The sequence below is a fragment of the Benincasa hispida genome, chromosome 10 (genome assembly GCF_027475165.1).
Source record: "Benincasa hispida cultivar pf3 chromosome 10, pf3_genome.v1.1, whole genome shotgun sequence".
In the NCBI taxonomy this organism is placed as follows: domain Eukaryota; kingdom Viridiplantae; phylum Streptophyta; class Magnoliopsida; order Cucurbitales; family Cucurbitaceae; genus Benincasa; species Benincasa hispida.
The window spans coordinates 13,422,045-13,449,317 of record NC_143487.1 but is presented as its reverse complement, the minus strand read 5'-3'; the positions used below and the strand labels follow the sequence as shown (position 1 = coordinate 13,449,317).

General features: G+C 31.2%; 1 protein-coding gene and 1 long non-coding RNA gene across 2 annotated transcripts; both read left to right on the top strand.

Annotated features, from left to right (window-relative positions):
* The first annotated feature begins 7,246 nt into the window (after window positions 1-7,246).
* On the top strand, window positions 7,247-9,181 carry LOC120089423 (3-ketoacyl-CoA synthase 12-like). The gene has a single exon (XM_039046883.2). The coding sequence runs from the start codon at window positions 7,564-7,566 to the stop codon at window positions 8,947-8,949; it is 1,386 nt and encodes a 461-aa protein (XP_038902811.1). The 5' UTR covers window positions 7,247-7,563; the 3' UTR covers window positions 8,950-9,181.
* Window positions 9,182-16,718: 7,537 nt separating this feature from the next.
* On the top strand, window positions 16,719-19,247 carry LOC150033116 (uncharacterized). Its single transcript, XR_016524166.1, has 2 exons — window positions 16,719-16,897; window positions 17,876-19,247. It is a non-coding gene; the product is annotated as an uncharacterized LOC150033116 (long non-coding RNA).
* Window positions 19,248-27,273: the final 8,026 nt, after the last annotated feature.

Sequence of the window (27,273 nt, the reverse complement as noted above, 5' to 3'; positions counted from 1 at the left end):
TTTTTAAATATTAAAGAAAATAGCTTTATTTAAAAAAATTATGGTATACTTTTAAAAAAATGATGTATTTTAACTCATGAAAAATGGAAAATAGATTTGATTAGGTGAGAAATAGATAAATATATAAAATAAATCTTATTTTTAAAGTATAAAATTGAAAACTAAATATTAATTAAAAATTCTACCTGATTTTAGAAGAATCTAAAAGCTATAATGATACTACTTTTAAAATCAACTTGAAATTAACGTATTTTTAAAAGTGATTTTAATAGATTTAATTTAAATCTGTTTTTACCAAACGTAAAAAACGAATGAGATTTTTTCCAATTGACTTTTTAACACAACTACACAATAAGTGTAGCCTAATTTCTAGAATTTTATTTTTATATAGACACGGCCAAAATAAGGAGCCTTAAAAGATTAAAGAGAAGGTAACGTTAAATTTAAATTAAACCCTAATATCTTGCATTTACCAAATTTAGGTTATATTAAAAAATATATATATATATATATATATGAGTAAAAATATTATTTTAATTTTATGCTTTTTTTTTCCTTTTGTTTTCTTCGAGAATAAAACTATGCCCCTATGTGGAATAATATATTAGATTTACAATAAAGTTGAGACAGTTGCTATTTATATCAAACTATAACATTAATATTTGGAAAGAAGGGTGGAATTTTACTTAATAAAATGGTTTTCTATATATTCAATCAAAATAAAAGATCAATATTTTGTTGATTTAATGTTGGCATTCATATTCGGCAAGCTGCTAACTGTGAAGAACAATGACCTCTTTTCACTATTTGGCTTGGACTCTACAAATTTGAAGACAGAGACTTTTTTGTCGACTCAACTATTGAATACCATTTAAATACAAAAGTGCCACAAGTAGAAGCAATCCCTTCAAAAAGTGACTTTTAAGACTTTCAACTTTTTATTAAAAAGGTTTCTTTAAATTATTTTAAAATTTTGTAAAATTCATCTTAGGGACCAATTTGACGTGATAAATTAGGCTTAAAGCACTCTAGCATTAAAAAAAAAAAAAAAAAAGACAGATCCCAAGATTCGATAGTCGAGTCGAAAACCAGTCCAACCCAAAAGAAGTAATAAACTCCAACAATATGTTAGGTCATATGACTAATTGTGTCATACCTCCGCTGACGAATGTCATGACAGTATCAAGCTACTCGAAGTATAAATAAGGAGCACACCCGACTGTGAAAGTTATGCAATATCTACCCTACCTAGCTCGATATTGTTCCTATATTCAATATTAACTTAGGTATTTGAATTGTGTTGGGTCGATCACCATATACGGATTCTAATTTTTTAGATATCTATGGACACTCCACCATCAACTTACCTTTATCCAAAATCATGCATTAACATATATAAAATTCAAAGTTCGGAGTTGAACTATATACACAGATTTTAGTTTTATCTATAATTAGATTCATTGATTTAGGAAAACATTATAAATTTAAAAAAAAAAAAAGCAAAATTTTAAGCTCCATGTAAATTTTTTTTTTGTCTTATCCGTAAAAAATTTAGTTGTTAAATATAGAAAAAAAATGTAAATAATATTTAATCAAAGCCGGGACAGTAGCTGAAAAATAGGAACTATGCAGAAATATAATTTTACTAAATTAATGTGTCACACTATTGAAAAGATGAGACAATTATCTACATTATGTATTTTGGTTATGTTTGTGTGGCTGGCTGCATTTATAATTTTATACTATGAAACTGATAAATTGTTTGAATTGATGTTTATCAGAAAACCCTAATTTTGGAGTTGACTTTTTTTTTTTTACTTAATTGTTTGTGTTTGACTCTTTAAGCTTTGAAGTGCCATTGTATTGATGGATGATGCAACTTGCAACAACTAGGAAAATTCCTAGCTCTGACACAAATTTATTAACTCAATTTTAGATTGGTCTCATGAAGATATGTTCTTGAAAAACAAACGTGTGATTTGAATCTAGTGACCTATGAATTATTGTACCTTTAAATATGTAACAATTTAATCTTGATAAATTGACTAAAGATAAATGTGTATATAATCTATAAAGACTAAATCGTTATTTAATTAAAAAAATACTTAATTTTGATAAGAATTTGTATGCATAGAGATATTTAAAATGTTATAAATATAAATTTGAAAGTATAAAGACTAAACTGTTAAAAATTTTAAAATACGACGAAGATTAATTAGTTTGTTAATAATTAAAGTTTAAGGGACTAAATTGTTACTAACAAATTGAAAAGTATTTTTTAAGGTTGTTTTCAAATAAAGAAAAATTGGTTAACTTATTTACAAATATAGTAAAATGATACTCTTTATCAGTATTGATAGTGACATTTTGCTGTATTTGAAAATATTTTCGACAAGTTTACCATTTAAAATAATTATTGTATTTTTTGGATTAATTTCTTTTTCTCATTGACTAGGAGCAACTCACAACTAACTTCCTCTTTCATTCTTATCCTTTGGCATAGACTTTTTTATCACATTTTGACCAACCATCATAATAAATAATACGAACCTACTTGAATATAAGTTTAAATTTCTCATCAAGTCAAAGAGTCCACCAGGTTTTTTCTTTTTAAATAATTTTCCACCCTCTTTGGTTGACTACACCAAATACTTTATCAATTATTCAATTGATAATATTATTAATGGAAAGTTAATTTATGTTTATTTTGTCCTATTTTTTAATTATGGTTTTTATTTTTGTTAAACGAATACTTTAATTTTTGGTCAAAACTTTAGGGGGTAAAACTTGTTTTTTCAATAGTTTAGTTTAGGAAGACATTCATTGCTAAAAAGTTCCAACTTAGTTTCTAGTGAACGTTTGAATGTGCAATTACTACACTTTGATTTCAATAGCTTTGTTGGGTAATGATTTTTATTTTTGTTTTTTGTTTTAAAATTTTTGTTTATTTTATCCTATTTTTTAATTATGGTTTTTATTTTGTTAAAAATAATACTTTGATTTTTAGTCAAAACTTTAAAAAAAAAAAATTGTTTTTCCAGTGGTTTGAGTGGATAACAAAACATAAAAATTTACAGTGAGAATCAAGGTTTTTTTTTTTAATAATTCTCCACCCTCTTCGGTTGACTACACCAAATACTTTATCAACTATTCAATTGATAATGTTATTAGCTGAAAATGAGTAAAATTACTATCAATTTCATAATGTGTATTTCTCTAAAAATTATTATTGCAACTAACCAACATATTATATGTGATAGTGATCAGGAAGTCTGAGGTTAGAATATTCTCATTCCTATTCGTACTTTAAAAAAAACACTCACCCCATCAAATATTATAAAACAGGTGGATCAACCTTAAACTATAAAAGTACCATTTCAATCAAAATCTCCTAACTATAATATTGTTAAAATCAAATCCAAATATTTCATACACCATTTTTCTGTTTTCTTAAATCTTGAGAGTTATTCAACATGAACTCGAGATCTATTTTTTCAAAATGGGTTAAATTTTATTTTATAGTTAATCAAAATTTTATTATAAAATTTCACGAATGAAAAAAAAAATAAATGGACAAATCGAAAGTTTAAGAATGTAATTATAACAACTCTTATACTTATTAATGGCCTGTTTTACAATATAATCAAAATACCGTTGTTGCTTCATTTTTCAGAAAAGAAGTTCATATAAATTGTAGGTCTTCTACTTTCATGAGACATTGTTGGTTTTATTATTATTTAGCAAACAATCATTTAGGAAATTTTGCTCGTCTTTCTTTTACTTCAACTTCTGAATAATTGATATATATATATATATATATATATATATATATATATTAGCATAGAAAAAACAAGAAGCTAAACTATATATACCAAAACTGTCATATTAACAATGTCATCTATCTCACCATTTTGCAACTATCCAATGTGTCGAAAGTTGCAAATTTCGAGTAAATGGTCGAAACAGCACACAACAATTGAGATATAATATATAAATGTTCATAATATTATTGATTTATAGCCCACGTATTCGTACAATAATTAGCAACATTTATAAAAGTCCATGCATGCTTCCCTTTTTAATTTGTTCTCTTTTTATTATTATTATTATTACTATTGTATAATGACATGATTCTCTAAATTTGGTTTAATTTCTATCTATAAATTGCATTTAATATATGCTTTCATGGAGACCACACTATGCCTAAAATTAGTGAAAGACCATATAATAAAACTTACATTTTTAATTATGGAATGCTATGAAGATGGAATCGAATCACAGTTGTAAAATAATAATATATATAAATAACTATTTTTTTTTTTTAAGAAAGATATATATAAATAAACTTTTATTTTGTATTTATGATTTTATATGAAGCTTTAGGCCATGCCCAAACCTCTAGAAAATAAAACATAACGGCCGGGTGCACTCTCTTTCTTAATTGCCGCTAACTAAATTCGGTAAGCTGCTAACTGTAAAGTTTTAATGTTCATCATACTTTGAAATTCATTTTATAATATTTATGAAAAATAAAAAGAAACAAATCCTTATAATTATAGTTGAATGTTTTAGTTGCTAGAGACTTCGTTGACTTCCTTATTGAAAGCCCAAAAAAAAAAATGTTGGATTTCCTGGTTGGTTCTTGGTTTTTAATTTTATTTTATGGGTTAGATGTATGTTTTTGTCTTAATATTTTAGGTATTTCTCCAAGTTAAAAAGTTCCAACTTTTGTCTCTAGTAAGCGTTTAAATGTGCAATTACTACACTTTGACCTCAATAGCTTTTTTGGATAATAATTTTGAATCTATTTGATAATCATTTTATTTTTGTTATTGTTTTTTAAAATTAAGTCTATAAATATTATTTTGAGGTCTATTTTTTATCAATAGTTTAAAAAATAAAGCCAAATTTCGAAAATTAATAAAGGTAGCTTTAAAAAAGTACAAGTACTTTTGAAACTTTTAGTTATAAAATGTAAATATTTTTGGGATTTTTTCTATTAATAAGAATTTCCTTTTTAAGAAGTTGTTTTTGTTTTTATAATTTAGTTAAGAATTCAACCATTATACTTAAGAAAGATTCAAATCACTGTAAAAAAATAAAAGGAAATAGGCTTAATCTAAAAAAAAAAAACTGAATAGTTGTCAAACGAGACCTTTGTTTTTAGTTTTTGTTTTTAAAATTTGTGTTTGTTTTGTCTCATTTTCTAATTATGGGTTTTTTATTAAAAAAAAAAAACTTGAAATTTTAGTCAAAAGTTTTTTCTTTAAAACAAAAACTAATTTTTTCCGTAGATTTTGAAATTTAGTTTAGTTTTAAAGTGGATAATAAAACCTAAAAATTTAGGTGTGAGAGTCGAGTTTATAAGCTTAGGTTAATTTTGGTTCTATTATCTAACATAAATTTTATATACAATGAAAACCCTTCTTAATACAAAGTTGTTACCATTTAGAGAAATTGAGTGAATGAAAAATGTCATGCTAAAACTAAAATAAAATGTAGATGAAAGGACTAAAATACAATGGTCACTTATAAAAATACATAAATTAAAATAAACATTTTCAAAAGAACAATATTTTGGTCACTTATATCTAGTCAATTTTGTGCATCTCGTTCTAATCATACCCAAAAAAAAAAAAAATGAAGAGTTTGTCATACGACAAATTATGATTGAACAATTAGGTGAGATACACAAAGATGAATATAGCTTAAGATGCACCTAAGTATATTTTTCAGTTCAAAATATAGGGGCACAAAACGGAAAAAAAAAAAAATTAAAATATCATGACCAAAATGAATCCAAGTTGAACGTGCATAAACCAAAGTAGTTTTAAATCATGTGATCATACATGATAAACTTACAATGCATAGTACATAGTAATGGGCAAAAATATAAAGGAGGAAAGAAGAAAATTTCTAATTTCTCGTTCGAATTTCTAAGACTCCACATGCGGTAATCAATTGGTTTTTTAAAATTAAATCTATAAGTACCTCTTCAAGTCAAGTTTAGTTTTTTTTTTTTTAAAAAAAAAGTAACATTTAAAAATTTGTATTTGTTTTTTTATTTTGACCAAGAATTCAACTTATTGACTTAAGAAATATGAAATCCATTTAAGAAATTGAGAAAAAATAATCTTAATTTTCAAAAACGAAAAGTTTACCAAATGACGTCTTAAGAAATTGATATAAATTATTTCTTTCAAATTACTTTTGTTCTCTTTATATTTTCATTAATTTGTTAAGTATTATGTCATCACAAACACATGAAAATATTTAACTCATATCTAAAGAATGATAGTACAAGATCATATCAGTAGAATTATATGCGTATTGACAATTATAGTTTAAAGTTGAATGCATATATATGATAGAACATTTTAAATAAATATTTTAAAATATAAATTATATAAAAAAAAATTATAAAGATTTTTGATAGCAGGTCTATTTAGTCATTTATGTTAATGACAATAATTTAGCATTATTTACAAACACTATAGACCTTTTCAAGTTTAAAATTGAAATTTACCGGACACTAATTTATTTTATTTTACCACTGATTTTTTAGAAATCAACATCTATTTTAAAAACTACAACCACCTTAATCTAAGCCTTTAGTTCCCAAACTTTCATAAAAGTAATATTTTTAACCCCTGAACTTTAGATGGTAACAGTTTAGTTTATGTACTTTCAAATTATATAGCAATTTAGTCCTCAAACTTTACTAAATAACAATTTATTTCATGTACTTTACAATTTGTAAGGATTTAGTCCCTATCATGAAAACTTCCATTAAATATATCTATTTTTGTTATTACATAACGTTTTATAGTTTATAAATGGATCTTTTTAAATATAAAAAAATATTTAAAAATATTTACACTATGTAGTAAAAACTTATAAAAGTACAAAGCACTCTTGGAATTTTTTGTGTAAATATTTTTGAAATTTTTCTATTTATAAGAATTTTTCATAACTAAATTTGGTTTACTAGTCGTTTATCAATTCACACTGCATATAATTTTTACGATAAGATTAAATTGATACAAACGAAATTATTAATTTCATAAAATTTAGAGAGGAAAAATATGTTTTGAAAAAATAAAAATGAGTACATTGTAAAAGAGAGATTTGTCTTCTTTTGTCATTTGTTGTACTTGTTTTAAATTTACACATAAAGTAATTAAACGTTTATTTGGGGAAAAAAAAGGAAGTACAAAATTTTGTTCTATATATATGATGAGATTGTGAAGTTAAGAAAGTAGTCCAAAAACAAATCCTCCAATAATTCGAGTATACTTTTGGTTTCATTCTCTCTCTGTCTCTCTCCTTTTTCCATAGCGCTTTTACTCCCCCACATGCCCATCGTATGAACAACTCTTTTTGCTGCGATTAACAAAGACGTCAATCAGTTGGGAAACTTATTAACCATCTTCACATGTTCTTCTTCTTCTTCTTCTTCTTCTAAATACCCACTTTCATTATCCCCTTAAATCTTCCATTTTCTTCATCCAAATCTTCACGAACACCAAAAAGACAGAGCCCCTTTTGATCTTTATCTCTGTTATGGAGCTTCTGAGTTTCTTCTTCTTGTGTTCTTTTTTGTATTTTCTCTTCACCATTTGGAAGCATTTTGATGATAGACGAGATCAAGAATGCTACATATTGAATTACCAATGTTACAAGCCAACCGACGACAGAAAATTGAGTACAGAATTCTGTGGTGAAATCATTAAAAGGACGAAAAATCTGGGTCTCAACGAGTATAAATTTCTCCTTAAAGCTGTTGTTAGCTCTGGTATCGGTGAAGAAACCTACGGCCCGAGAATTATGTTCGCTGGACGGGAAGATGCTCCGACTCTTGATGATGGGATCTCGGAGATGGATGAGTTTTTTCATGACAGTATTCAAAAGATCTTCCAGAAATCAGGATTTTCCCCTTTGGATATCGATGTTTTGGTTGTTAATGTCTCAATGTTAGCGACGATTCCATCGCTCTCTGCTAGAATCATCAATTACTACAAACTCCGTCCTGATGTTAAGGTGTTTAATCTCACCGGAATGGGTTGCAGTGCGAGTTTGATTTCAATCGACGTCGTTGCCAGAGTATTCAAGTCGCATAAAAACGTCAACGCTCTTGTTATAACCTCCGAATCGTTAAGCCCAAATTGGTATTCCGGTAACGACAAATCGATGATTTTATCCAATTGCTTGTTCCGATCTGGTGGGTGTGCGATTCTTCTTACAAACAAAAGGGAGTTGAAAAACAGAGCTATGTTCAAACTCAAATGCTTGATCCGAACTCACCATGGCGCCAGAGACGAATCCTACGGTTGTTGTATTCAAACAGAGGATGATAAAGGTTACATGGGTTTTCACTTGGGGAAAAACCTCCCTAAAGCTGCAACCAGAGCTTTTGTCGACAATCTACGAGAAATCGCACCGAGGATTTTACCGGCGAGAGAGCTACTCCAGTTTTTTATTCTGAGTTTAGTGAAAAAACTGAACAGAAATCAAAAACAGGGGACTGGGGCGAAAACCAGTGCCGTGAATTTCAAAACAGGGGTGGATCATTTCTGTATCCACACCGGCGGAAAGGCGGTGATCGACGGGATCGGGCTGAGTTTAGGGCTGGAGAAGTACGATTTAGAGCCGGCGAGAATGACATTACACCGATTTGGGAATACATCGGCGAGTAGTTTGTGGTATGTATTGGCATACATGGAAGCAAAACAGAGGTTGAAGAAAGGGGGAAGGATATTGATGATAAGCTTTGGAGCTGGATTTAAATGCAATAGCTGTTTATGGGAGGTGGTAAGAGATTTGGAAGATGGAAATGTTTGGGAAGATTGTATTCAACATTATCCACCAGAATCTATTTCAAATCCATTTTTAGAAAAATATGGATGGATTCAACAGGAAGATATAGCAACTTTTAAACTCCCCGAGTAATCTTCAAAAACAGAGCCCAGAAGAAGAAGAAGAAGAAGAAGATAGATTGTTTTTTGTTTTTTGTTTTTTTTAAATAGAGTAATTAATTAATATATATATATTTTTTTTTTTTGGAATTTGGTCAATTCCTTCCCATTTAATATTGTGTTTGAATATGTAATTTGTGTATTTACTGTATTAGTGTTGTTGATTTGAATTGTTTCATAAAGGAATAAGTTTTTCCTAACCAAAACATCCCCAGAATGTGAATTATTTATCAAATTTGCTCTCTATTTTTTTACCTTCTTGTTATTAACTTATGTTAAAATATAATTATGCTTTATACATTTTCAAGTTTGTTAAATTTTAGTCATTTGAATCATATAACTTTAGCTTTTTATTTTCAAAAAATGTTAAATTTTGTTCCTAATGCTTGTTTGTTATTGATTTTTTTCATTTATTAGAATTTTCCATCTAAATTTTAGAAATATATTCACATATTATATATATTTTTTTAAAAAAAATAATTTTGAGAGACTAAGTTTGAGATTTATTAAAAGTATGAAAAGTGAAATTGGACATTTGAAATTTAATACTAAACTAATCTCAAAATATAGAGACAAAAATAATATTAAAAAAACTTGGGTGTACTTCTATTGGGCAGCCTCTCTTGCATCCCATAAAAATTTGCCACGTGGCAATTAAAATCTTTGTTAAAATAAATATTTTTTGTGGGTAGAAAATAAAAGGGAGATGGTGGACGAAAGTATTGCTGAATATTTTAATTTATGTTGTTTTTCTTTTTCTGTTGGACTGTAATGAGTAATGAAAATACACACATTCCCTATTATATTTACGGTTGGCAGATTTCTATTTTGTTTTATTTTTTAAATTATAAAAGTTACTGTTTGTATGTTCTTTTTCTCTTTTTATTATTTGAGATAATATTTACTGTTTGTATGTTGATGTTTCATGGTAGATTTTACTTGATATACTTGAATGGATTGTGTGTAATATATGTCTGTACATCCCAAACTGGCTGACTTAAATTTTGTCCTTTTAACAGTAAAATGTATTGATTTGACTTAAATTTTGTTACTTTTCAGGGAACCTTTAGAGAAATGTTGTTTAATTTTGATAGTTATAAGTTTGAAATGTTGTTTAGTCGTGGAATTCGTAAAAAGTCAATAAATCATGAAATTGATATTTTAAAGCAAAAAATTTACTGAGAATTATTTTCCCCTTTTTCAATTTGTTTGTCTTATTTTCTTTGCTAAATTATAACTATATCTCTTAATTCACCTTTTATTAAAAAAAAAAAAAAAAAAAATCTTATACTTCTAAATTTAGAATATCATCAGGATTCTTTATAAACATTTCAAAACTAATAGTTCTTATAATATTATATGAAAATAAAGACTTGAAATATGTGTGGTTAGTGGTGATGATTTGGAGATAATATTTGACACCTATTAGGTTTTTAAATTTTAATTTTCGTCCAACAATTTATTTTATATGAACAATAGTTTTGAAATATTTATAAAATGTGAATTCCAATATGAAATGAAAGGTTTATATATAAACAAATCTCTTCATATTTGTTTTTTTTTTATAATTTTATTTCACTTTATTTTCACCTTTTGACTTTTGTTATCTTTTTTCTTAGAAAAAAAAAATTGACTTGTAGACCCACTTTTTAATTAATATCACGTGATAGTTTGTTGGAAACAATCTTTCAAAAGAAAATAAAAGGGTTGAGTTATATTGTAGCTTCCAAACATCCACACTTTGTAGTGTTTCTTTAACATTTACAAATCACATGAAAGTGTATAAGTTTTAGTTTAAGCAATTTTGAAAACACAAAAGAAAAATTTGATCCAAATTGCATTCACTTTTTGTTGTGTTTCTTTGGGGCTTGTGAAACCTTAACTTTTTCAAAACACGTGAAAGTTGTTAAAACTCATTTATAAAATTGATATATTTATATATTCGAAATAAATTCTAAATATTTGAGTTACGTTTGAATTTAAGAATATCTGCATGCATACTAAATTATATATGAAAATTTTTTATATTACAAAATAAATAAATATATCCTTTTATGAATGAGGGTAGTATATACTATCATAGTACTAAAAAATTTCCAAACTTCTACTCATATTTGTACGGCTCATTCAAATCATATAACAAAAAAATAATTTAATTAAATAAAAAGTTTATCATATAATACTTATGAATAGACAATTAAGTGGATCAACATTGGAGGCTAGGATGCATCTAAACATTTTTTGTTTGAATTTGAGTATGTGAACATCTAGTTTTTGCTCCTTACGCGAAATTGTTATAAAGGACTCAAAATAAAATTTAAAAAAATATACTGCCCCTTTTCCCCTTATCATAGTTTATGTTCCTTCTTTTGTTTTATTGGACTTGGTTTACATATCAATCAACATTTTATCATCCTAAAATAATTTTCAAAAATATAATATGAATTCAGTAAATTTGTAAACACGAACAACTTCATCAAAGATTCATATCCATACAAGTTCTTTCTACACTTTTTAATTGTAAATATAGAAAAAAGCTTTAATCTTTGACATTTGTTTAACAAATGCATCTCTCTCTAAAAAACTATAATATCGTTTTAATTGTTCTTATTGGTGGTAAGGAAGTTTTAATTAAAAGTATTGACCAAGCGATACAGACTTATGGGATGAGTTTGTTCAAACTCCTCAAGTAATTTCATACAAAAATCACGAGAAACTTCTCCCGATTTTTGTGGGATTCTTCGAACAATAAAAGGAAGATTCACTGGATTAAATGGGCCGACTTATGTCTTCCTAAAGCATTGGGAGACCTTAATCGTCTTGATCTAAGGGCTTTAGTAGATCTTTAATTTTGAAACAAGTGTAGAGGCTCTTCATTAATCCAAACTTACTTGTCACAAAACTTTTTAAGAGTATTTACTTTAAGGATTGTTGTATTATAGAAGCTGTTGTAGGAAGGAGAGCTTCTTATCTTTGGTCCAGTTTAATATGGGGTTGCTCTTTTATCTAAAGGAAGGCATTCGCTACTGTATTACTAATGGAAAATCCATAAAAATGTTCTTTGGCCCCTGGATCCCCAAAGAATCTACTTTTAGGTCAATTTGTATTGACCACCAATATGAAGATTGTTTGGTAGCTGACTTTATAAATGAGAATGGAACGTGGAATCATGAGTTCCTAACTCGAGCAACAACTGAATAAGATGCAAATCTAATCAAAAGAATTCTAATAAACTTAAATTTAATGGACAAAATGATTTGGCACTATGACACATACGACTTTTACATAGTGAAGTTTGGATATAACTAGTTTCAAAAGTCTCGACTATGCAAATGCTCTTCCAGTAGTAACATAATGAAAATAGTATGGAAGAAAGTGTTGAAGCTTAGAATTCTTTCTAAAATCAAACACTTTATATGGAAGGCCCTCAAAATATTATTCCCATTAGAATAAACTTATTAAAAAAAGGATTAAACATTTTATCGGTTTGTCTACTTTGTTCAACCTCTGAGGAGACTATTGATCACATTCTCTTTAGTCGTTCAAGAGCTAAGGAGATTTGGCTTCAATTATTAAATCTCTCCTTAATTTCGAATGACTTTAACGACAATTTTATTGATAGATGGTGTGCCCTGGTTGATACTTGCTTATAGGAAAAACTGGAATTAATAGTCGTTATGTGCTGGTCTCTTTGGAATGATGAAAATTCTTTCATCAACAACAAAATAATTGTACCACCTAAAATTAAAAATAAATGGGTCGTTAACTACGATAAGGAAATCATGGATGGTCTTTTGCACAAAACTTCTCATCCTCAAAATTTCGTCAAATTAACCTCGACAAGTAAGAAGCATTGGTTACCTCATCCTCCGGATGTTATAGCGCTCAACACTAGTGCAGCTTGGATTTCTCCCATTACCTCACCAGGTCTTTAGGTTGTTCTTTGAAACTCAGATGGCTATATTATAGCTCTATCCCCATTTGTTGAGACCTTAGCAGTCCTTGAGGGCTTGAAATTGGTGGCTTCATTGCAAATCTCCTGCATGTAGGTTTAATCTGATTGGTGATTGCCTTCGAACGATCACTCTACTAAATGACTTTGTCTCTTCCCTGAAATTGATTGTTGGATTGAAGCAATAAGATCTTTAGCCTCACTCTTTAGAAACATTTCCTTTCTTCACGTCAAAAGAAAATGTAATAGGGTTGCTGACTTTTTAGCAAAACCAGCTATGGATTTGTTGTTTGTATGTGTTTGGAAGGAAGATTTTCCATCCCATTTCACTCATCTGCCTAAATTGGATGTATCCTCTCATTCTTGCCCTTCATGGCATTAATAAAATTACCTAATTTGATTTTTTTTTTTCACTACAATATCCTTCTTCACTTTTTATAAACATTTCATAACCATCTTGGGAGTAGATATTTGTTCAATTGTTAAATGAAAACTAATGTCTAAAATGGTGTAAACATGACTTGAATTAGAGATTCGAACCTGAACTCTGTCGTACTATTTTAGACTAATCCCAAATTCGTTATAGTTCCCAATTTTTTTATTTTCTAATGAATTTCTAAGTTTGTTTCAAAACATTTATGAAGAAAAAATATATATTTTTTTAGACAAGTAAAGTTTTATTTTAATGGTATAAATTATGTCATCATTCATCTAGACTATTCTAGAGCATAGATTTTTCCCAAAAAGAGAAAAAGAAAAAGAAAATCTAGTGTATAAACAGCCTTCAAATAAATAAATAAATAAATCTACTGGTCACCTTGGCTTTAAATTAAAATTCCATGTAGAAGGACGACACGTGGCAAAAGACTTTTTAAATTTTTTATTTTGCAGGGGTAGCAAAAGGAAATTAAAGTGGGTATAAAGTATAAAGTATAAAGTATAAAATAGAGATAATGTAGCGTGGTCACAGCGCGGGTGACGTTAAATTCAATCACGTAATTCTTAATATCCTATTTGGACGCTACAAAATAATAATAATAATAAATAAATAAATAAATAATAAAAACCGAACTCATGTAATTCTTGATATCCTATTTTCTCATTCTCTCTACTCTCTAGTCTCTAGTCTGTAGCTCCATTTCAAACATTTAAATTCGAGCCTACCACACTCAAAATAAAAATGAAGGAAAAAAGAAAAACCTTTCTTCTTTAACTTAAATCTTTAGTTTAATTTCTATGTTCCTTTCACAATATTACTATCTCATTGGGTAATTAATTGATTTTAAATTTTTTTATTTTTAAACATTGAGTCTTTAAACATTCCTTCTATCTTTAAGTTTCTTGTTTTATTATCTTTTTTTTTTTTTATCAATGTTTTAAAAAAAGCCAAATTAAAATTTGAAAACTAAAAAAATATATAGTTTTTTTAAATGGTGTTTTTGTTTTGGAATTTAGATAAGAATTCAACTTTCTACTTAAGAAATATGTTGACAATGGTAAAAAAATGAGATAAAATATGTTCAGTTTTAAAAAACGGTATTGTTATCAAACATAGTCTAAATTTTTACTTCTGGTTTTTAAATTTAGTTAATATTTGATCGTTAATTTCAAAATGTTATATTTTTATCCCTTAGTTTTGAGTTTATTTTTCATTTGGTCTTCAAGTTTCAATATTTTACATTTTTACTCTTGAATTTTAGTTTTATTTGGTCCGTAAGTTTTAATATTTTACACTTTTACTTTCAAGCTTTTACTAATATTCACTTCGGACTTTGGCATTAACTTTCAATATATTAATTAAAAACAATTATGATGTAAAAAATTTAAATTAATTTCAATATTATTGAAAAAAATAGTGAAAAATAATTTGATTACTTAAAATTATTGAATATGCAACATAGACCAAAGTTAATATTTAGTGAAAGATTAATATTAAAATGTAAATTTTAAATTCTAGAGATTAAATTCAAATAAAACTACAAATTCAAAGTAAAAGGAGGTAACCTTTTGAAATTAAAAGATCTTGCAACAAATTAAAATTTTTTTAAAAAAATATAAACATTTTAAAATTTAGAAACCAGACTCAAAATTTATGGAATAAAATGATGATGTAGCCAATTTCACCTCTAGCCAAGTGAGCGCACATGAAATTTCATTTACATTTACTTCTTGGATCCACCCACAGTTAGGATAAATTATTATTATTATTATTATTCCAACAAGTCAAGTAGGATAAATTATTTGGTAAGTGTTCCTACGAGATTTGTAGAAAAATTTATTTCGTGAAATTTGAACTTTTGTATTTATATTAATTTTAATATAGCGAGTATAATCTCTAATACATGATCCTCGTATGCTTTCAAAATAAACTTTAATATTTAAACTAGTTGATCTTCTTAGAGGATCGATCTGTGGATCATCCAATGATTTTCTTGGATGATAGACATTTGGACTTGGATGATGAAAAGAGCTCATCTATTTATATTTTCAGATGGGCCATGTGAGTTTGAGCTTAGTTGGTCCATGGACCTAGCTCTTGGGCTCAACTGATTAAATTTGGGCTTTATTTGACATCTGGGTCAAACTAAGCCTATTTTTGGATTTAATTGGAATTTACCCAAAAAATAATATCAATTTGGATCAAATTATTTGATTCAATCAAAAGATCATGGTGTAAACATCCTCGGCATTCGCCAATCATAAATTGCCACGTCATTAATTTAGTAAATGATGTGGCAATTTGTGATTGGTCTAAAATTTTTCCTTCAACAAATACTTTTTTCGAGATTTATGCACATTTATGAGTGAATAAATATCGAAAAAGATAAAGTTGGAATCGAAATAAGTAATTTATTCTTGATTTCGATATGTCAAATTAATCAAACCATGAATTTAGTAAATAAGTTTAATTAAAATTTTTGATAAAGTTTGGAACATGGTCAAACTTTAATTTAAGAAAAAAATCAAGTGTTATCTCCAATTTAACTCAATCTAAAGATAAAAGCTTAAAATTTTGAATTTAATATGGACAAAATTTTAATGTAATGACAAAAAAAATCAAGTTTTATCCCAAATTTAATTTGATTTGGAGATAAAGCTTAAAAAAATTTGAATTTACTATAAAATTTGGAATATAGATAAATTGTAATTCAAGAAAATTTTCAAATGTTATCCTCAATTTAACTTAGAATTAAATCTAAAATTGGAATGATTTGAACTTGCGACTAATAAATTCTAAATCTGCCCAATTTGATTCGATTTATTTTAATTTCAAACTTGATTAGGAAATTGGATCTACCAACTCTATTAATAAACCAGTGTGGGATTTAAATTTTTTTGCAACGAGCCAAAATCTTCACAAAGTATAACAACGATTTTCTTTTGTTTTCCTTTTTATTCTCTCTATTTTTTCTTCTTCTTCAATTTGTGTATCCTTTCTTAATTCTATTGCTTCAGGAAGAGCAATGAGATCAACTACTGAAGTTTTTTTTACTACATCAATTGCTTTTTCACCTTTCACTATCAAATTGTCATTTTTGATCCCTAAGAAAACGTTTGAGATAAGAATTATCATCAAATATAATAACTAAATATTGCTACAATAAAAACTATTTAAAAACCTCCTCATTTATTATCGTATTTATTATTTATTATAGTTTTTACTATTTTACATTCATCATTTTTTTATTATTTGTGTTTATTATTTTATTCTCAAACTAATATAGTTTATATCTCAAATATATATTTTTTATTTTTTATTTTTTCCTCTTATGGCCTTTCTTTATCACTCTATGGTTAGTTCTATTTCTTTGGTCGAAGTTAAACATATCAGCCGTCGCTGCCTTCCACGTCGTTGTCGGAGTTAAATGCCTCAACCGCTGGGATCTACTTGTTTGTCGGATGTCCGTCGCGAGTTGGAGTTCACCGCCGTGATATTCTCATCGGAGGGTCCATTCGATGGGCGTTTGAGGTTTTTTTTTTTTTTTTTACTGTGGCATGTGTTTTCGCATGGTGTCGGGAAGCTGAGTCGGTGAGAGAGAGTTTTGGGGGGCGACACACATAGAAGCATTTAGCTTTTCTTTCTTTCTTTCTTTCCTTATTTTATGTATTTCCTCTTATTTTATTTTATTTTATTTTTCCAATTTTTGTTCATTTTTTTCTTCTGGTTCATTTTTAAATTTTTTTTTTTTAACTCTCCCGTTTTTTTTTTTCTTCCGTTTTTTCTTCTCTTTTTTTTCCTTCTTCCTTTTTTCGTTCTCTTTTTTTTCAACTTTTTTTTTTTTTATTATTATTTTTTCTTTTCCTCTTCTTCTCCAATTTTTTCCTCCTTTTCTTTTTCTCTCCTTTTCTATTTTACGTTTTTTCACCTTTTTTTTTTTCTTCTTCTTCTTCTCCTATTTTTTTTTTTTTTTTTTACTTTTCTTTTTTCTTCTTCTTCTTCACCTTCTTATTCTCATTTTTTTTCCTTCTTCAAGTTGGCTTCGTGACCTTAGGATTCCGCCGGTTTTGGCTTCATTCTTTGACTCGACATCGGTTTCAAACTTAGTGCTCTACCAACTTTGATCTCTGCATTCTATTGACTTCGATCTTAGTGCACGACCTATGGATTCTGTCAGTTTTGGCTTCAATCTTTGACTCAAGTATTCCGTCGATTTCAAACTCAATTCTCTACCGGCTCAAATCTCCCCATTCTATTGGCTTCAGTCTTAGGGTACGACCTGAGGATTCCGTCAGTTTTGACTTCAGTGTTTGACTGGAGTATTCCGTTGGTTTCAAACTCAGTGCTTTACCAACTTTGATCTCCACATTCTATTACCTTGAATCTTAGTGTGCGACCTGAGGATTCTGTCAATTTTGGCCTCGGTCTTTAACTCAAGCATTCCAACAGTTTCAAACTTAGTGCTTTACTGACTTTGATCTCCGCATTCTATTGGCTTCAATCTTGCAGATGTGATGAGATAAAGCAAACTGAACCTGATCTTCCATATAAGGCAAAGCTTGGTAGGTCAGACGCGGAGCCCGATAAATTAGACTTGATCATGCAGATGAAGCGAAGCAAGGAAAACTGGACTTGACTATACAGTTGAGGCAGAGTCAAGTAGATCAGACTTAATCTTATAGGTGAGGTAGAGTCAGGTAGACCAAACTTGATCTCACAGATGAGGTGAAGCTAGGAAAACCGCACTTAATCTCGCACACGAAGAATAGGAATGCAGACCAGACTTGACCTCACATATGAGGCACAACCAAGCAGATCGGAGTTGATATAGCATATGAGATAGAACCAAGTGGACCATACTTGATACTGCATATGAGGCAAAGCCAAGAAGATCTAAGTTGATCTCACATATGAGGTAGAGCAAGGCAGACTGTGATGAAGTAAAGTCAGGCAAATCGAAGTTGATCTCGCATATGATACAAAACCAAGCGGACTAGACTTAATTTTCGAAAATGAGGCAGAGTCGGGCGAACTGGAGTTGATCTCGCGTATGAGGTGGAGCCAGGCGGACTAGAGTTGATCTCGCATATAAAGCGGAGACAGGCAGGCCAAACTTGATCTTGCATATGAGCCGAAATCACACCACATTTTTTTAAGAGGAAGTGAAGCTGCACCGACATTTTAGAGAAAAAGCGAAGTTGCACCAATATTTTTGGGGAGGAAGCAAAGCTGCACCATCATGTTGGAGAAGGAAGTTGCATCAATATTTTGAAGAGGGAGCAAAGCTACACCAACATTTTGGAGAGGGAGCGAAACTGACTTCAAAGAGGAAGTGCTGAAACCTCCAAACTTGAAGATGGAAGAGCATCAACGAAGCCTCTAAACTTCAAGATGGAGGAGCATTGACGAAACCTCTGAACTTGAAGATGAAGGAGCATCAACGAAACCTCTGAATTTGAAGATGGAAAAGCATCGAAGAAGCCCCTAAACTTAAAGATGGAGGGGCATCAAAAAAGCCTTTGAACTTGAAGTTGGAGGAGCATCGACGAAGCCTCTGAAATTGAAGATGAAGGAGCATTGATGAAATATTTGAGCTTAAATTTGATGAAGCATTGACAAATCCTTCGAACTTGAATTTGTGAATTTTTAGGCTTGATTTTGAAAATGCATCGTCGAAGCCTTCGATCTTGAGCAAGTGAAATGAAGCGAGCCACAAACTTTGAAGATGAACTACCACTTAATATGAGTGAAGCCCTAGTGTTGAAGATAAAGGTGTTAGGTTTATATATTCTAAAACTTGCAGTTTGTAATGTTAAATATTTTCTATTATCAATAAAGATGTTGTTGACATTTATTCAATAAAATTGTTGTTGAATAGGTAGTTTGTATAGACTAAAATCTAATAAACTAAGATCCATGTTTATTACTTGAATACTTGAACTTTACATGGAGATATAAAGATGGATCAAGTTCGAGTAAATAGCCAAAACAGTCTATAGTATATGAATAAGGTTGAGTACCTTATTTTGGTAATACTATTGGACACGACCCACTTTGTAGATAGTACAAACAATGTGATCCTGAATTGTTCATGTGGAGACATGTGAGTGGGGCGTCCTATGCAATGAGTTTGTATAAGACCAAGACCAAGGAATAAGTCACTCTTACTTTATAATGCTATTTACTGTTTAAGACCGATTGTTTTAAATCAATGACTTAGGTAACTCGACTTTAATCCTGAGTTGATTATGAACTCCTGTTTATTCGGGATTATCCTTAGATTTTCATAGATGAGGGTTGGCTCAACGGCACTGACTCAATAAGCCTTCCATTTCGAGGGTAAGACCGGGTAGATAGCTAAGGACATAGGGTGCAAGACAAAATTCACTCATACTCATCTCCAGAGATAGTAGAAAGGTCGTTCTCTAAAGTACTGATTTTAGGTCTTGAACAAGGGGCCCTACCCTCTCATTGGCCCGAGAGGGACTTAGTTTAGTGATTGGATCACAAACCTATTGTTCATTAGAGGATTAGTGAGATTTAAGAAGCAAGATGTAATTTCGAGGGTAAAATAGCATTTGACCCAGTTGTTATTACGAACAACCTGTGAAGGATCGACTTATTGACCATGGTTAAATCAAATGGAGATAAATATATCTACAGTGAGAAGAGTGCAACTACTGAGCTATACTATTGTGTTTGGTAGTGAACGAATATTAATTAATTCGGTTTAAATAATTTAGCCGATTAATCTCAAATTGTTAGAGTTCATGATATGTAGGTTCATAAGGTCCCTCTACTCGCTCGTAAAAGATTAAACCTTGGATTAGAATATTTAGTGAATTTGAAGTGTTCAAATTCAGTTTAGGGTTTCAATTTGAAGTATTCAAATTTCAAATTAAAGTTTGAATATTGAAGTGTTCGATTTCAATTTAGGATTTGGACAATTATATTCGATATAATTAATGTTTGAATAGATTGAAATTAAACGTTTTTGTAGAGTTTAAAATATTTAAATATTGATTTAAATATTAATTACATGAATAAGGAGTTATGTTTGAATTAGATGTTTAATTTAATATTTGATATTAAATTATTATTAATTAATTAAATTTTTAATCAATTATTTAAAATAAATCAATTTCAAATTAAGAAATTCAATTCTGTTTAATTTAATTAAATTGGATTTTTTAAATTGGAAAATAGATGGTTAGTGGATTATCCCACTTCTTCAATTTGAAATGGATTAATACACAATTCAACACCTAACCACTTTAATATTATTCTTTGAGGTGTCAATAAGTAATATTGAGAAAATGCTTGCATGTTAGAGCTGAATATGTACTTCAATTTTCATAATTAAAGTAGATTTTGCATACTGTTTTTCAGAAATTCTGCAGATTTTAACTAAGCTTTAAAATCCTCTCCAATCCACCTAAATTCCCTTTGAATTCTGACTCCCACCACTCATTCCAAGGTTGAGAATAGTAGAGAAGATTCTCTTGGTAGTTTATTGAAGATTTGACGGTCAAATTTGTGGAAATTAGCAAGGAATTGGAGGGAATCTATAAAGGTATACATTCTAGGAACCCTCTTTATGAAAAACTTTTTTGTAACATACTTTATACTCGAATTAAGTGTAATTAGAGTGCTTAATGATTATGGTTGCTTCCGGTTTATGCATTTTTATTCTATAAAAAGATGTCTTAAACTTGAAAATGAAGAAGCAACGATGAAGCATCTGAGCTTAAATTTGATGAAGCATTGACAAATCCTTCAAATTTGAATTTGAAGAAGCATTAGCGAAGCCATTGAACCTGAATTTAAAGAAGTATTGACAAAACTTCTAAACTTGATCTTGAAGAACATCTATAGCTGAAGATGAAGAGTCAAACTACAGATGAGTGATGCTTTAAACTTGAAGTAAGCAACACTCAACAATGCTTTTTATTTAAGTGAGTGAAATGACGATCGAATCTTCTAGCTAGAACCTTATTGTACACATCCAACTTGTGTAGCATCATGCAGACGACATGCGTCTTCCATTTGTTGCATTGCCCCTAATATGGATGGACATCTTCAATTTTTTGTGTTGCCCCCAGTAGAGATGAATATCTTCAATAGTGTCACGTGTAGGGTGATTGTGGTACCCTTTTTGGTGGACTGAACTTCAATTTATTTAAGTTGTCTATGTAATCTTGAAGAAAGGGATCAAGTCATGACATAGTTTAGGAGGAATATTTTTTTTTGCCTTTTTTTTTCTTTTTTTCTGGACTGGACTTAAAGTTTTCTTCAAGCTACCTACGTACCATTTACAATGACAAGAATCAAGTCATAAATAGTTCAAAAGAATTTTTATTTTTTTTACTGGACTAAACTTGAAGTTTCATTCAAGCTGCCTTTGTCCCCTTTATAATGAATCGTAGTTCAAAAGTTTTTTTTTTTTTTTTTTTTTTTTTTTTACTGGACTGAGTTTGAAGTTCTTCAAGTTCCTTATGTATCCTTTATAACAAATAGGGATCAAGTCATAACGTAGTTCAAAAGATTTTTTTTTGGCCGTTCACCTTTTAAGTGAAGGAACTCTTAAACAAGAGCATCCATGAGCGCGTTCGGATTTTTCTTATTTCATTGTGATCAAATTACCACACACATATTCTAACATACAGGTATGCAATTTAACATTAATTAACGGCATGCTTTCACAAATAAAATACAAGAGATTGAGTTCACATACTAGTTGAAGACTGTACTTAACCCAGCGAAAGCAACCCTCTACGAACTTTATCGCCCACCAAACGGTTGACTACCAGCAGCACAAACGTCTACACCAATGGCAACGCACAAACAAGTAAGAGCGGGGATGACACCACCACTTAGAGTCCTTGGTATTCTCGGAGTGAGAATCCAAAGGGTGGTCTTTGTTAAACTTGGTAGAGGAAGGAGGAGTGGGAGAAGGCTATCGTATAACGGATGCTTATCGTTTAGAGAAAGCTACACGATCGTGTAGGTTTTACCAAGTGATCATTTATAAAACTCAGCACGCCAAGCGATCATAGAAAAGTCGAGTGATCGTTTAAAGAATGCGTGCGATCGTTTAGTACACGAAGCGTACGATCGTTTAGGCGATAAGGCACTATCATATAGGCTCTCAGCTAAGCGATCAATACACTTTCAAACCTTGAGCAATTTTTTCGAACTCTCTGCAAAATAAAATCAATTTTCATTTTATTCTTCAGTTATAATAAATGAATACTGATTTTCCCACTAATGCACGATTGAGGAGAAGTTTCCGGCCAATTATCACATAATTAACCAATTAATTAATAAATGAATATAATCATATTATATCTTACCCTATAGTTTGATATCATATATCTATTATAGTAATTTCTCCTCTATTTGATATAAATCATATTTATATCTAATTTCCTCCAAAATAATGTATCACATACATTTAGTCAATTATATCATATATAATTAACCAGTTCAATTATATCATATATAATCAAACTCCCTATTGTCAATTTGAATATTGCATACTGGCCCAAAAACTTATTCTCGACTTTATCCAAGTTACTTAGGGAACCTTATGGACCTGTGGCTTGAAGCTCCACGGTATGTGAATAGCTGACTAAACTCTTTAGCCACGAGATCCACCATCCGTTAACTGCCAGACATTCCACTAAAGACCAACAGCTGAACTCTTCTTAAAACATATATATTTTTGTGTCCATCGGATATAACCAATAATGACTATCATAACTCTTTACAGATGCTCGTAAGTACAGCTGGGTCAATTTACCATTTTGCCCCTGTAGCTACATCTCACTCCTTAAGTACCACTGATTCATCTAATGAACCATGCAACATAGTCCAACTATATGTGAACATCTCTCGGGTCAAGAGAAGGTGTGTGGCGCTACATCGTTTAAGCCCTGGAATTAGCCCTTAAGAGAGCTATCTATCTACTTGCCCTTGCTTCGAGGAAGAAGTGAATTCCATCTTGTGTAGTTGAGTTCCTAGCTCCCAAATTAGACGAATCCTCAAAATGGTAGGTTTGAGTCAGCGACCTGGCCACTCGCACCCATACAAATCAAATGACTGCCCTCGATAGCAGGAGTTCCCAACTCACTCAGGATTGAGGTCATGTAACCTATGGTCATCCTAGTGAAGTGAAGTCTCAGTCATGAACAATGTTATATAATGAACCATTAACACTTCATGGTTAGATCTTATACAAACGCTTTGTATAGGACGTCCCCGCTCGCATGTCCCCTACACGAATGATCCGGATCAGACCAACACTTGTGACTATTCCATAAAGCGGACTGCATCCGTAGCATTACCAGGATAAGGTTTCCCTCCTATATCCATATATTACATATCATTTTAGTTATCACTTAAGACATGATCCACTTGTATGTCACTACATACATGCTTAAATTACATACTAATAGCCAGAGATTTTATGTTTTATTGGTTTGTGGTAAAGCAAATAAAACAATCAACTGAGCAAAAATAAGATGTGAAATAAATACCATATATTATATATCACAAGCATTCGTACAAACTGTTTACAAACTACAGAACACGAGACTTTTGGGCATCAACCACAACAATCTCCCACTTGTCCTAAAACGAAGTGGAGTGTACATAAAACAAGTACAAAACAATAAACTAGGACATAAAAGTCCAGTACCAGAAAATCTCCCACTTGCATTAGTCCAGCTGCGGGCAATCCTGTAGACCCATGTTCTGAAGGTGACCCTTAAACACTGTAGCTGTAAGAGCCTTCATAACGGGTCAGCAACATTATGCTCCGAAGCGATCTTCGTGACGATCAATTCCCTTGATGCACTATCTCGCAGATCAGATGATACTTCCGCTCTATGTGTTTGCTGCACCTGTGCCTCCTAGGCTCCTTGGAGTTCGCCACTGCCCCACTATTATCACAATAGAGGGTAATAGGCTAAGACATATCTAGAACAACTTCCAGTTCTGTCAATAACTTCCTGAGCCAAACGACCTCCTTAGCAGCTTCAAAAGCCACTACGTATTCCGCCTCCATAGTGGAGTCGGTGATGCAGCCCTGCTTAATGCTTCACCACACTACAACTCCTTCGTTAAGAGTAAAGACTGACCTGAAGTGGACTTGCGAGAGTCCCTACTAGTCTGAAAGTCAGATTCGTGTATCCAGTAAGGATCAAATCCTTAGATCCATACATGAGCATGTAGTCCTTCGTTCTCCGAAGATACTTGAGGATGTTCTTCACTGCGATCCTTGACCCTGACCTGGGTTAGACTGAAACCTACTGACTGAGCCCACAATGTAGCAGATGTCTGAACGAATACAGAGCATCGTGTACATCAAACTGCTAACAACAGACGCATATGGGACCTGTCTCATCTCCTCAACCTCTTGAGGCATCTTAAGACATATGTCCTTAGACAAAGTGACTCCATGCCTGAACTACAGTAGGCCCCTCTTGGAGTCCTACATCGAGTACTTGAGCAACATCTTGTTAATGTACGATGCCTGAGACAGTGCTAGCACTTTATTCTTACGATCCCCAAAGATCTGTATACCTAAAACAAACTGAGCCTCTCCCAAATCATTCATTTGGAATTGGGTCGCTAGCTAGTTCTTAACTGCAGTCAGTAGACCTACATCATTCCTAATGAGTAGTATATCGTCTACATACAACATTAAGAAAACTACTAAAGCGTTAATGATCTTCTTGTAGACACAAAGTTCATCAACATTATGGTCAAAGCCATACGACTTGATCGCAATATCAAACCGTATGTTCCAAGATCTAGACGCTTGTTTCAGCCCGTAAATGGAATGATTCAACTTGCAAACCTTTTGCTCTTGATCTTAGGCTATGAATCCCTTGGGTTGCACTATGTAAATGGTCTACTCAAGATTGCCATTCAGAAAGGTCATCTTGATGTCCATTTGCCAGATCTCATAATTATAATAAGCTGCAATGGACAGAAGGATGCAGATCGACTTTAGCACGGCAACAGGCGAGAATGTCTCTTCATAGTCGACTCCCTCTACCTGGGTATAACCCTTTGCCACAAGTCGAGCCTTAGCACTCCGTTTGCACTTGTAGATCCATTTACAACCTATAGGTCTTACCCCATCAGGCTGATCTACAAGATCCCATATTGAGTTGAAGTACATCAACTCCATCTCGAGATCCATGGCCTTGACCCATTCATCCCGGTCTACATCCTCCATTGCCTTCTGATAAGACAACAGATCTTAAACGTCACCATCTGCTACCATAGCAAGGATTTCTATGAAACCCAGATAGTAGACGGGTGAGTTCACAACCCTCCTACTGCATCGAGGTTCTCTCAACTCTTGAGATGAAATCGACCTACCAGATGAACTCTCATCAACAACTCTTGTTGATGTAGCCCTCTTCAACAACTCTTGTTGAAGGTTCAGTAGTTTCATTGGAAAGCTCACACAACACAACTTTATTATGTGGATTGTGCTCCCTTATATGATCCTCCTCTAGGAAAGTAGCGTTCGTGGAAACAAACACCCTATTTTCCGATGGATCATAAAAATAACCCCCTTGCATACATTTAGGGTAGCCTACAAAGAGGCATAACTTCGACCGTGGTTCCAACTTCTTGGGATTTGCCTTAAGCACGTATGCAGGGCAACCCCAAATGCGGAAGTGACATAAACTAGCTTTACGCCCATTATACAACTTCAGAGATGTTCTTGCAACATTCTTGGAGGGACCACAGTTGAGTATGTACATCGCAGTCTCCACTGCAAAACCCTAGAACGAGTCCGATAAGGAAATATAACTCATCATTGAACGAACCATGTCCAACAAGGTTCTATTTCTCCTCTCCGCTACACCATTTTGTTGAGGTGTACCCGATGCTGAGAGTTGAAAAAAAATTCCATGTTTTATCAAATAGTCCTGGAATCCCAAGTCCAAAACTCTCCACCTTGATCCGTTCAAAGTGTTTTAATCCGTCTAGCCAATGCGCTTTCAACTTCAGCCTTGAACTTTTTGAGCTTTTCAAAGGATTCAGACTTCTGTTGCATAAGATAAACCTACCCATACCTAGAGTAATCATCAGTGAAACTGATAAAATACTCATAGCCACCTCGGGCTCGCACATTCATAGGACCAGAAAGATCAGAATGTACTAACTCAAGAGGCTTTTTGGCTCGATAACCTTTTCCAGTAAGCTCTTTGCAGTTTTCTTCTGAATTATCTACGTCTTCAGCAGTTTTATGATTGTTGTCGACCTCCACAATGCTGACTGTGTGACATGTAATAACTTCTGATACTTCCTCTGGATGATTATTGATGAAGCTTCTTGGGAGAAATTATGCCAAGGTTACTAACCTTCGAAGTTTAGGGAAGTCTTCATCTTCTTCCCTACCAGGCTTAGGCTTCCATGTCCTCTATTTTCCTTTCTTTTTCTGAGTTTTGCTTCCTCTTTTGTAATTTTGACGAAAATGCAACTTCTTTAGGCAAAACTTGACTTTCCTTTATTTCTTCGAGTCATAAAGATCCACGATTTGTTGTTATCTTCAATAGGATCATCTTTGCTTTGGGAATCTATTATTAGAATCTCTTATTGGAACCACTATAGGCTCAAAGGTCCCAAACTGGATGAAATTTTCTCTTTGATCATAAGACACGGATGGTGTTGGAACACTTGAAGTCATCGCTACTGCAATGTGATTTTTTTGAGCTATTTCATCAAGACCTAGCTTAATCTTCTTTTCACAAGCCAACTTTAGAATTAGCTCCTTTAGCATGAAGAGTTTTTTCACTGGGTGGCTAATGACCTGGTGATACTTGCAGTAGTTAGGATCACCTACTTTTCCTAATTGCTTTGGCCGTTTTCATTTCAGTAGC

Bases quoted from the DNA above. Each gene is read 5' to 3' on its own strand.
- LOC120089423 (XM_039046883.2), top strand. From the start codon at position 7,564: ATGGAGCTTCTGAGTTTCTTCTTCTTGTGTTCTTTTTTGTATTTTCTC.